This window comes from Ipomoea triloba, chromosome 1, assembly GCF_003576645.1.
Source record: "Ipomoea triloba cultivar NCNSP0323 chromosome 1, ASM357664v1".
In the NCBI taxonomy this organism is placed as follows: Eukaryota; Viridiplantae; Streptophyta; class Magnoliopsida; order Solanales; family Convolvulaceae; genus Ipomoea; species Ipomoea triloba.
The window spans coordinates 5,547,388-5,560,360 of record NC_044916.1 but is presented as its reverse complement, the minus strand read 5'-3'; the positions used below and the strand labels follow the sequence as shown (position 1 = coordinate 5,560,360).

The 12,973-nt window shown below is 32.9% G+C and overlaps 1 protein-coding gene across 1 annotated transcript; it reads right to left on the bottom strand.

The window, feature by feature from the left end:
- Window positions 1-601: 601 nt before the first annotated feature.
- On the bottom strand, window positions 602-12,472 carry LOC116001714 (pectin acetylesterase 11-like). The gene is made up of 10 exons (XM_031241633.1): window positions 12,387-12,472; window positions 11,925-12,052; window positions 11,591-11,673; window positions 11,287-11,416; window positions 9,167-9,253; window positions 8,931-9,055; window positions 8,780-8,840; window positions 8,632-8,688; window positions 8,452-8,529; window positions 602-652 (listed from the first exon to the last, which is right to left on the bottom strand). The coding sequence occupies exons 4-10, from the start codon at window positions 11,302-11,304 to the stop codon at window positions 617-619; spliced, it is 462 nt and encodes a 153-aa protein (XP_031097493.1). The 5' UTR covers window positions 11,305-11,416; window positions 11,591-11,673; window positions 11,925-12,052; window positions 12,387-12,472; the 3' UTR covers window positions 602-616.
- Window positions 12,473-12,973: the final 501 nt, after the last annotated feature.

The following is a 12,973-nucleotide window of genomic DNA, read 5'->3' as shown; positions in this document are numbered from 1 at the left end:
TCTGAGCACAAAATACTTGGCTTTTATTAAGCTTGTTTTGATTGAATGTTGTAGATTTTTGTAGTTGGAACATAGTTCGGATTCATTATTGTGATGGCTCATCCTTTACGGGGATGTTGAAAAAGTTAACTTTGTATGTATTCTTAAATTTTGTCTTTACATTTATATGATGAGAAGAAATAGCAGTGGGAATGTATTACTTTGATAGTAATAATATTTGAAATAGGATCGTGGGTCTTGAATGCAAGATAAACCTATGGGTTCTTACTTAATTTTAACATCAATTAATCATCTGAACAATTAATTGATTTAATAACGAATAAATAAAATATGTAGCGAACATAAAAAGTAAAAGAACCCGAACACAAGAAATTTGTTACGCAGTTCAGAGCAATCCGCCTACGTCTGCGGGTCAACTCAATGTTTACCCAATCCACTAGAGGACCACCCAGATTACACAATTTTGAATTATACAACCAGGACACATCAGGGTTCATTAACCAACACCAATCTTCGTCACCTACGATTGGATCTTCAACATCACATGCGTTTAATCTGCACAATAAGTAGCATACTGGAACTCTTCAAACGATGATGTAGATGCAGTGCACAATCTTCAATCCATCACCATAATTTTGAGTTCACAAAGTTGCTGCAACATAAAATATGCAAAGGATGATTCCTTTAATTTTGCATCTCACAATTCGGCAGTATGGGTATCAACAAGGATTTCTCAACAAAATTTTGTATCACTCAAGTCCACAACTCCACATTCCCCTTAGAATCCCCACCTTTTTATACTGAAAAGGCAACTTCTATTTTCGAAAAATTAGCATCAAAAACTCCTTAATTCAAGTGATCCATCTTACGTGATTTAATCCTCCAACAAATATTGATCACTTATTTTACATTATAGCATTGAGTGGTCCAAAATATTTCAGTGAGCCCGTGTCAGCTGGTCTGTCTCAGCCTGGGAGAATAAAAACTACTAACATACCCTAAGCTAACAACATTTAAAAAATATTCTTGACAAATAATATGCCAATAAAACATAGGGTACTTTGTGTATCATTAGTACACTTGCAATCTCCCCTTTGGCGTTATTTGACAAAAAATATTCATCAAACTAAACACTAGGCATTAAACATAACCATAGATATTTTATTAAAAAATGCCAAAGTTAGTTTGGTAACAAATTAAAGGATAAAGAGATGAAAGCTTGGGCAAGATACAAATTAACCAACTGCATGCTTCCAATCACAAGCCACATGAAGACACTGTACTGACACTCAAAAAATAAATTACTCCAACGTTATAAACCAAGTAGTAACAGCACCCCGCTCTCTGTTTTATTAATAACTAGTATTTTTGTCCGTGCGTTGCACGGAATGGATTTGTTATAATATTTTAAGAATATTTGGATCGACATACAATTATATAAATTGTAACATCGAATATTTTATAGCGCAATTGATGAAATTGGTTGGATCGATTATATTTTTTTGATGTTTTCTTTACTTGAATTAGAGAAAATAATTGTCCAATTACCCAATGCGATGCATGGATAAATTTTTTATTATATATTTAGATAATAAAAATAAAGATTGAAATTATAAAAAATTCTAATATTGAACGTATACATTTATTTGATTATAAGATAAATTCTAATATTGAACGTATACATTTATTTGATTATAAGATTAATTCTAATATTGAACGTATACATTTATTTGATTATAAGATTAGTTCTAATATTGAACGTATACATTTATTTGATTATAAGATTAGTGCTAATATTGAACGTATACATTTATTTGATTATAAGATTAGTGTAAAAGTATTACTCAATTAATTGAATAATATATGACTTGTTTGTCAACAATTATCTTAAAAATCTAACAACCCATGTTTAGTTAATTTTTTAAAATTTAAATAATTTAAAGTTTTCAAAAGAAAAGTGTAATTAATTTTTTAATGTTTTTAAATAATTTTTAGTCAATTAGTAATATCCTTTTCCCTTTTTCCAATTTTCCTAATTTATGTTTCCTTTTTCTAGGATCTTTTTATATTTTCAATCAATTAGTAAAATCAATTTTCTTTTCCATTTTATCTTTACTATTACTATTGTTTGGGTGGAGATTTCACAAAGAATGATTTTATTTTTATTAATAGTAGTATATATATAGAAGTATAGATAATTAGTTGAATTATTATTATTGGTGTAAATAATAATTAATAAATTATTTTTTTCTTATAAAATTACGCAGATTTTGTTTTCATTATTCTCACAATTATAATGGTTTAATTATTATGAGAATTTGGTAAATAAAATTTTGTTACCAATTAAACATTATTAATTTTTTTACCAATTAATTAATAATATTATTTTGTGTGCGAAAGTTGAAGGGGAGGATTTTACTTTTATTAATAGTATTGATACGTGAAAATAGAAGTAATATTACCAATTAATAGATATTAGTTCATTTTCATTTTACATTTTCTTACCAAATAAGCTTTATTAATTATTTCACCAATAAAATATTTAATTAATTGACTACAAAAATTTGAGCGAAAAAATGAAATAGGAGGATATTACTTTTATATATAGTATAGATGTTTTGGAATGATCTGTAACCCCTCGGTTTTTCCGACAAAGTTAGGGTTCGAAAAATATTTTTTAGGCTATAATATTTATGAGATGATCTCTCGGTACTTCAGAAGGATTTTTTTTATAAGTAAGGCTAATTATTAATAAAGCTGCGGTCTACGTACCGGTCACGAACCGTAAAATTTTTAAGGATGTATATACAGTTCGAATTTTCCTAGAAAATGGATTATTAAGTATGATACGATTAAGCCTGAACTTTCTATTTAGTTCAAGTGGAAATTTAAACGGACTGTAAGAGTAAATTTGTTACGGATCTTCGTACCTATATTTCGCGAGATACCGAAAAATTCCCAATTTTAGTGGTTATTGACGGGGTTATTTTTAGAATAATTTTGGTATTGGAATTTTCCCGAATTAAGTTATAATCCTCCGAACTTTCATCTTATTTAACCCCAAACTGGCAAAGTAAATATTTGTTCTTCAAGAGCCACCATAGGGAGTTGACATGTGGCACTCCTAATTACCACATGGTGGAGGTAATTAATGGTGTGTCATAAGAGGTATGGCATGGTATACTTGATCCCTTAAGCTACAAGCTAAACTCTCCATCATCATCTCTCTCATCTCCCACACTTTCGAAAATCATAAGGAAAGAAAGAAGAAAGAAAGAAAAACTTAGTCTTCTACTTTGTGATCAAGAACTCCCTAAGCATCTCTTCAACTCAAGTGCTCTAGTACAGGTAAGGCTTTGGTTTTGTTCGGTTAAATCTTTCCTAGAGCTTAAGTCTAAACTAAAGGTTCATGAAAATGTGGTTATTATGGTGATTTTGTTTAGGATCTTCGGTGAAAAGTTTGAAGGAGAAGATCACCATCTTTCTACGGTTTAAAAATCTTCTTGAGAGGTAAGGAATCCCTTAAGTTGGTTTAGTCACTTGAAGGTGAACAAATGCTAGTAAATTATGTGACTAGGAATTTTTTGCGAAAATTATGTGTTAAGTTTGTGGATCTACTAGTTGACTCAAGAAACCACACTTTGGATTTTGGTAATTTTTGTATACATGTTCATAGCTAATTTATGCATGTATATGTTGTATTTATGCCCATATAGGCTTATACTTGTGAAAATAGTGAAAGGAAATCAGGATAGATTCTGGCAGTAACTTCTGAGATTTATTGGAAAAATTTGGTAAGGTATTTTGACTCCATTTTTCTCAGATATGTAGTTCAATAAGTGTAGAACCCGCATATAAAATTTCATAATGATCGGAGTAGTATAAGTATGGTTTTCGAATTTTTTTTCCAAAACTGGTCCAGAGAGAGAAATTCTGGACAGCACACTGCCAAGGGCAAAAATGGAATTTTCTGTGTTTATTCGTGGATCAAAATGACCAAAACTTTTTATGAATATCAAGTACTATAAGTTGGGGTTCTACCATAAAAATTTCAAGTGAAAAAGAGTTCGGGAACTATTTTTACCGGCTCAATCTTTCGGACTGCGCCAAGCTGGAATTTTCTGAAAAAGAATGGTTAGGAACAATTTTGACAAAAATATGTTGTAATAAAAATAGTAACGAAATTTTGGAATGTCACAATCAATTTTGAACAAGAATTGTGTTTTTAAGAAACAAGTGTGACTCTTGTCACTTGGAAATTTCGTGGTGAAAAGCTATTGACAAATGTGTGTATTTTGGAAACATATTTTGATAAGTATAATTGTTTTGAGTCGTCATGTGAATATGCTAATGTGAGATGTCTTGTATGATTAATTCATACTGCAAAGCGAAGTCTATTCGCTGAGTTATGATTAATTCATACTGCAAAGCGAAGTCTATTCGCTGAGTGAATGGTAATTCATACTGCAAAGCGAAGTCTATTCGCTGAGTGAATGGTAAGGTGTCTTGTATGATTAATTCATACTGCAGAGCGAAGTCTATTCGCTGAGTGAATGGTGAGATGTCTTGTATGATTAATTCATACTGCAGAGCGAAGTCTATTCGCTGAGTGAATGATGAGGTGTCTTGTATGATTAATTCATACTGCAGAGCGAAGTCTATTCGCTGAGTGAATGGTGAGATGTCTTGTATGATTAATTCATACTGTAGAACGAAGTCTATTCGCTGAGTGAATGGTGAGGTGTCTTGTATGATTAATTCATACTGCAGAGCGAAGTCTATTCGCTGAGTGAATGATGAGATGTCTTTGTATGATTAATTCATACTGCAGAGCGAAGTCTATTCGCTGAGTGAATGGTGAGATGTCTTTGTATGATTAATTCATACTGCAGAGCGAAGTCTATTCGCTGAGTGAATGGTGAGATGTCTTTGTATGATTAATTCATACTGCAGAGCGAAGTCTATTCGCTGAGTGAATGGTGAGATGTCTTTGTATGATTAATTCATACTCCAGAGCGAAGTCTATTTGCTGAGAGAATTAGTGAGCATTAAAATGTCGTGTGTCCGGTTCATACTCCAGAGCGAAGTCTATTTGCTGAGAGAATTAGTGAGCATTAAAATGTCGTGTGTCCCGAACAATGATGTGTGTGTTGTGATTCTCACTTTGGATTGAGTGGAAATTCTCGGAAAAGATATATGTACACAAAAGCACTGACTGAACCCCCACTCTAGACTCTACCTAGTCTAACGAGTGGTACACTGGGCCCGTGTAGGTGCCCCAAACCACGTGCCACTCACCCTCGAACCACATAATATGGTCCAGAAACCGACACGTGTTCATGTACATCATCCACTCGTCATGGTAATCCGAGGGACTCGGATCCCACGGGTACGGGTAATGAACCACGAACTCAAGGGGGCTGCTACCAGGTACGATTTCTATGGGGTAGAACCCATAGCTGGCTTGAAGGGCATCAAAGGGACACATTGGCTCAACGGGGACAGGGGACCACACAGGTACCTCCGGTGAGACTGGAGCAAGAGTGGGCTCTGGAGTACAAGTCAGCGTAGGCGGGTCAGGTGCGTAGCCCGGGGCATAGGGATCTCCATCTAGTAGATACTGTGCATAATCGTCGTAGTCATATATAGGGAACTCGAACTCAGAAGGATCTGAGTCCGGTGGGCTACAGGAACCTGTGCTAGATTCCATTTGATAAAGGACACAGTGAAGTGTAGTTAGCACGACGGCTAAGTAAGGAAATCCATTGTTACTCAGAAAGTAAACAAAGGTTTCGAAAACAACATAATAATAAAAAATGTAAACGTTACCCAACGGTCGCAGTCTACCTGCAATTATTTAACAACAAAACAGTACAATACAGTATATAAGTAACATCAGCACACAACACTTCCAATTCCGAAAATTTCCATTTGATTCGAAGTGAGGAACACAACACACATATTCAAGTTCGGGACCCACGACATCTTAATTCTCACCAATTCACTCAGCAAATAGACTTCGCTCTGCAGTATGAATAAATCATACAAGACACCTCACCATTCACTCAGCGAATAGACTTCGCTCTGCAGTATGAATAAATCATACAAGACACCTCACCATTTTAGTATACTCACATGACGACTCGAAACAATTATACTTATTCAAATATGTTTCCAAAACACACACACATTTGTCAATGGCTTTTCACCATGAAATTTCCGAGTGACAAGAGTCACACTTGTTTCTTAAGAATACAATTCTTCTTCCAAATTGATTGTGACATTCCAAAATTTCGTTACTATTTTTATTACAACATATTTTTGTCAAAATTGTTCCTAACCATTCTTTTTCAGAAAATTCCAGCTTGGCGTAGTCCGAAAGATTGAGTCGGTAAAAATAGTTCCCGAACTCTTTTTCACTTGAAAGTTTTATGGTAGAACCCCAACTTATAGTACTTGATGTCTATAAAAACTTTTGGTCATTTTGATCCACGAATAAACACAGAAAATTCCATTTTTGCCCTTGGCAGTGTGCTGTCCAGAATTTCTCTCTCTGGACCAGTTTTGGAAAAAAATTCGAAAACCATACTTATACTACTCCGATCATTATGAAATTTTATATGCGGGTTCTACACTTATTGAAATACATATCTGAGAAAAATGGAGTCAAAATACCTTACCAATTTTTCCCAATAAATCTCGGAATTTACTGCCAGAGACTATCTTGATTTTTTTTTCAATATTTTCACAAGTATAAGCCTATATGGACATAAACACAACATATACATGCATAAATCAACTATGAACATGCATACCAAAAATTACTAAACATTAAAGTGTAGTTTCTTTGAGCCAACTTGTAGATCCATAAACTTAACACATAATTTTCACATAAAATTCCTAGTCACATAATTTACTAGCATTTGATCACCTTCAAGTGACTAAACCAACTTAAGGGATTCCTTACCTTTGTAGAAACCTTAAAAAAAACCGTAAGAGTTGATGATGCCTTCCTTGGAGTCCTTCACCAAAGATCCTAAAAATGTCACCATAATAACAACATTTTCATGCACCTTTAGTTTACACTTAAGTTCTAGGAAGGATTTAACCAAACAAAGTCTAAAGTCTTACTTACACTTAGACACTTGAGTTGGAGAAAGGCTTAGGAGCTCTTGATCACAAGTGGAAGACTAAACCAATTTCTTTCTTCTTCTTCCTTGTGTATTTTCGAATTATGGAGGAGATGAGAGAGAGATGATGTGAGTTTGGCTTGAGAATTAAGTAACAAGTGCAACATTCCCATACCTATATGACATGCCATTAATGATCCAATCCAAGTGGGGATTTTGAGTGCCACATGTCAACTCCCTATGGTGTCTCCTTGAAGATCTTAATTTATTTCGCCAGTTTGGGTTTAAATCAGATGAAAGTTCGGATGATTATAGCTTAATTCGGGAAAATTCTAACACCAAAATTATCCTAAAAATAATCCCGTCGATAATCACTAAAATTGGGAATTTTTCGGTATCTCGCGAAATATAGGTTCAGAGTCCGTAACAATTTTACCCCCGACAGTCCGATTTAAATTCTCACTTGAACTAATTAGAAGTTCAGGCTTAATCGTATCATACTTAATAATCTAATCTCTAGGAAAATTCAAACCGTATATACATCCTTAAAAATTTTACGGTTCGTGACCGGTACGTAGATCGCAGCTTATTAATAACTAGTCTCAAAAAAAAAAAATTTCTTTCGAACACCGAGAGACCTTCTCATAAATGTCATAGCTTAAAAATATATATTCTCGAACCTTAACTTTGTCGCAAAACCGAGGGGTTACATAGGTATTGGGGTTTGTGTTGGTAGTCTTGAACTCCCAACCCTATTTTGGCTTTACCACTTTTTATTTTCTCTATTATTGTGTTTTCCTCTCGTTACTTTCACGAGCTTTTCATTATCATTAGCATAAACAGTTTAGTTTGGTTTCGGCAAGTGTTGATCTTATCATGGGCGAGCAAAAAAGAATAATGATGAAGACCCAGATCTTTGATGAAGCTTTAAGCTCCTTGAAGGAACATAGCTTCCTAGTTATGAAACAGTCTGCGATTCAAGTTTTCTATAGCATAGTTAGAAAAGTTGTTTCTATGTCTGACTGTAAGGAATGGTTTTACCATTTCATTGATTGTTGATGTAAACGTTTTATGTTATGAATTAATGGAATAGCTACGTTTATCAAAAAAAAAAAAAAAAAAAAAAAAAAAACTAATCCAGTTAAGTTTATTGACCTTGAATTGCCACCATCTCATCTACGGTGCAATTGTTGTACACAAGGCAAGTTTTGTGGTCAGGTGACAAATTATAAGCAATCTAAAATAAATTAAAATCAGATTAATAAGTCATTAATTAATTTCACATGTTATTTAATTTTAATATAAAATAAATTGAACTAACCTGAACTCGATCAAAAGAAGACATAATTAGAAATAGTGGTGTCATTATCCCTTGCAATATATATTGCGGGAAAAAACACTGTAAATTGAACAAAGTGTAGTGTGTGTTTAGTATTGGTGGAAAGAAAATAAAAATAAAGAAAAAATTGTATGTGTAGTGTGTGAAAGTAAATTATCATACCAAGCTTGGTTTGATCTGTTTTTCTAAACATGAAGATGGCAGCATTGGGGCAGACCCCTACATTTATTGAAGATATTTCCCATTCAATGAAATCAATTTTTGGGTAGATTTCAATTAATAAAGTATATATGTTAAATTAAAGAAATACCTGTAATTCAATTAATCCTTCAAATGTAATATCAAATAATTTATCTCCCATCAAGTATTCACTGTGAAGCAGTTATAAAAAATAAAAAAAATTATAAGTTCAAATTAAGTTGGTAAGTAGTTATATTATTATTAGATAACTGTAATCTTACTCATGCAAAAAGTATGCAGAGTCTGAAAGGCATTTGACTCTAGCCGATGGTGACAAACGCGATGTGAAACGATCACAATGCAAGATGACGGCTAATCCCCCGGCAGATCCTTCAGAAAGAATTGCCTACAAAAATATCAGTTACTAATATGTATTGGCATGGACTAAATGCATATACTTATTAATTATTTTCCATTTAAAAACTCACAAGCTATATATATGTATTAGAATACGTACATTTGTAGCATTTGCCATTCCCTTGGCGAGTAAGTCATCCATAATCCCATTGAAAATTCTGCCTCCACGGTAACTTAAATACGTAGTCTGAAACAGTACAGTTTAGAAATTAAAACAATAATAATGTGCTGTAAATATAATATTTCCTTGATAAATTAAACACTGTTTTAAAACTAGCTAGCTAGCTATATATTAACAATTTTAGAAAAATATTATTTTCTAAAATGATATATTATAGTCTTTATTATATTCTTTCCTAGATTGTATGTATTAGGACTAGAACCTGTTATATACTTTGTATCCTAGATAGTAGATATACGTACTACAATGCTTATAGACTTTGTATATATTTGGCTTAGCTTCTATTTTTGAATATTATTAATATTCATTCCCGGCCATTGCTATTTCTTCTCAACCTATAAAATTAAAGAGAAAATTTAAGACACTTATGGGATGTTTGGTTCACGGAATAGGTAGGGAATGGCATATCATTCCGTTGTTTGGTTCGCATTTGTATTCCCAGGAACATTGTTCCTGGGAATGAGCTATTACCCTTGCAAGGGTAATAGCTATTACCAGGGTCCCCCTGGTATTAACCTATTCCTGATCTCTCAGGAATATGTATTTTATTATATTTCCTTTTTTACCCTTTGTTTAAATTTTTAGGTTTGTTTTTTGAGTCTCTAAAATGGATGATCAACCTGGTTGAGAAGTTGGAATGAATTGAGTAGAAATCAGAAAGTGCCAACAATTGAAAGGAAATTACTTAACTCCCTATTTTTCTCATCATTGAATCTGAATCAAGACAGGAAATTACTTAGCTCCCTATTTTTCTCATCATTGAATCTGAATCAAGAATCACCCAAACTTGGAGTTCCTTTTGAGCAGTGCAGAAGAGTGGTTCTCTCTTTTTCTCTCAGTTTCAGAAAGAGCATGGCTAGAATGATCAATAACCACAACAAAGGGATCCTCATCCAAATTGACACCGCACTCTGCAGCAATGTTTCAGATCAAATTAAATCATATGCATTAGCATCGTACAAGTACTGTCAATATCACTGGATGGTGGGATCATCAAGGAGCTTGAATTTCAGAACGAAACAGCGAGATCGCAGAGTGTTAAAGAAGAGGGACTGAGATGACTTGAGGGATGAGTCGTCGAGCAATACAAGAATGCGGCGATCCGGACTTCCACAGAGCGAAGAGGACAGAGCTAAATAATTAGTTTTAAGTATGTCGGTAATTAAAATGAAAGACGTGAGTTGATTGCTATGGATCATTAGTTATTGACTCTTGAATATCATCATTTGTTGAGGGATGAGTCGTCGAGCAATACAAGAATGCGGCGATCCGGACTTCCACAGAGCGAAGAGGACAGAGCTAAATAATTAGTTTTAAGTATGTTGGTAATTAAAATGAGAGACGTGAGTTGATTGCTATGGATCATTAGTTATTGACTCTTGAATATCATCATTTGTTGTAGAAAGACTCCTAAATAAGGAGAGACTCCTTAAAATAAGGAGAAACACCCATCTCAAACTAACTTCTTGAATGAAGACCTTATAATTTCTTCTTCCTAATATTGTTGAATGTTCTTTAAAAAATTTTGTTATTTATATGCATATTTTGTTTCATAATTTATATATCATTTTTTTAATATTGTAATTGCTATAAAATAATATTATATAAAAATCTTAGGTAATAATAATAATAATAATAATAATATATTTTGTATAAGGGTATTTATGTCTTTAAGCATATATTCCATTTCTATTCCTTCTACTAACCAAACGTTAGAATACAATTCCTAAAGTCTATTTCTTCAGCGAACTAAACAATAGAATACAATTATGTTCTATTCTTTACCTATTCCATTCCTTGTGGAATAACATTCCTATTCCCTCCAAATTCATTCCGTGAACTAAACGTGTTGTTACAAAATTAACTTCTTCAACATTTCCCGTGAAAGATGAGCCATCACAATAATGAACATGAACTCTCTTCCAACTACAGAAATCTACAACATTATTCAACCAAAAACCTAACGGACATTAGCATACGTTTATATGACTAGTGTATAACAATTATAAGTTAGTTAAATTGTGATATTCTATTAATACCTGGATTTTCTTTTGCATTTTTGCTCAATATATTCGTCAACTGCGTACTATTTTTTAATTTCTTTGAAGTACCAATGGGTTTTTCAGAATTCTGTAGGCATGTTTCTGGTGTTGCGCACCATCCTCCACCCTTAAAATTTGAACTAAATAATCAATAGTGCAGAACATATATAATAACACAAAATATTAAAACTACATATTCAAAATAGTGTGACATTATTATTTTAATGTAAAAAAATTCACAACCAATGCAAATAAATAGAGTTTTTAGCATGTAATTGATCAAAATCAATTTAATCCTTACCTCTAGGTAAATAACCCAGCTATAGATCCCCTCTCCTTCCCCCTTGTCATGATAGTAGGCTGCTGGACTTCCGTCCAAGCATACTACAATTAATCCAATGTTAAAAACCACCAAAAAATAATAATAATAATAATAATAATAATAATAATAATAATAATAATAAAACTATAGATTATGAATGGAAAAACAAATTAACCCAAATATATTTATGATATTAGAAAATTACATAATTTCTCGATCCACACAAACTGCTTATTTAGTTCGTGTTTCTGGGTGATAAACTGTGAGCAAGAAATAATTAATAAATAAAATTAGATAGGTGATTACACCATACCTGCACCTTTGGAAGTTGAAAGATACGTTATTGGAACATCCGGGGAAGGACCTTCCGTGCAAGATGATGATGCTAAGCCGATCAACAGGAAGAAGAAGAAGCTTAACAATATTTAGCTGGATCCATTTCTACAACACAAACAAAAAGAAAAGGAATTAATTAATTAATTTGTTGTAAGGTGAATTTTAGGGTGAGAGAAAAGTTATTATATATAGAAGAGAAAAAGATTAGAAAGGAACCAGAACTACGTGTTGTGCTCAACTCAAAAATACTCAAAGTTGATAGAACAAAAATTCATCGATCTAAAGCCTCATATAGAGAAGCAGCTCAAACTAGTATTTATTTCCAAAGAAGATGAAGTACAGCACAGCATATATATATATATATATATATATATGTTGCACCCTACTGCTCAAGCTAAGGAAAATACAGTGCCGAAAGTGAGATTATTGAAAGAATTACCTATGGACTGCTGAGGACTGATATGAATGAAGAGAGAAGTGAGAGACTGAGAGATCTAGATCAGAGGACTGATGATATGAATGAAGAAGGAATTGTTTAGTGTGAGGAGAAGAGATGATGATTTCATGTGGTTTTATAGAGATAGTAGGGGGAGGGATGGATGGATGGGATGGGCATGCATTAAAGTCTCATAACTATGGAGGAGACTTTAAAATTTTGCAGTTGAGTCCAAGTACTTTTTTCTTAATTTTTTTTATTTGATTTTAATTTTAATTTGATTTGTTTGAATTTGGCCTTTAGGAAACTAATTTCTTGAAAGATCTACAACTATTTCTTCTTTTAAATATATAATATTTATAAGTAAAGTTCAGGTGCGGCTGTGCCTTTCCGTGCGGTTGGTGCGGTATACACCACTAGTGATAACATCTTTTGAGGGTAACAAGATTTTTTTGTAAAAAAATGATGATTAATAACCTAACTGACTAGGGTTGCCCATTATTATTATTATTGTTGTTGTTGTTATTGTCGTTGCCGTCATTGTTGTTGGGAAAAAGGTTAAATACACCCTCAAACTTTAGACAAAGTCA

What these genes read in the sequence shown, in the direction of transcription:
- LOC116001714 (XM_031241633.1), bottom strand. An exon ending in AACAGATCAAACCAAGCTTG is followed by an intron (nt 8,530 to 8,631) that starts GTATGATAATTT and finishes TTCAATTTACAG; the next exon opens with TGTTTTTTCCCGCAATATAT. An exon ending in CTTCTTTTGATCGAGTTCAG is followed by an intron (nt 653 to 8,451) that starts GTTAGTTCAATT and finishes TTTATGTTGCAG; the next exon opens with CAACTTTGTGAACTCAAAAT.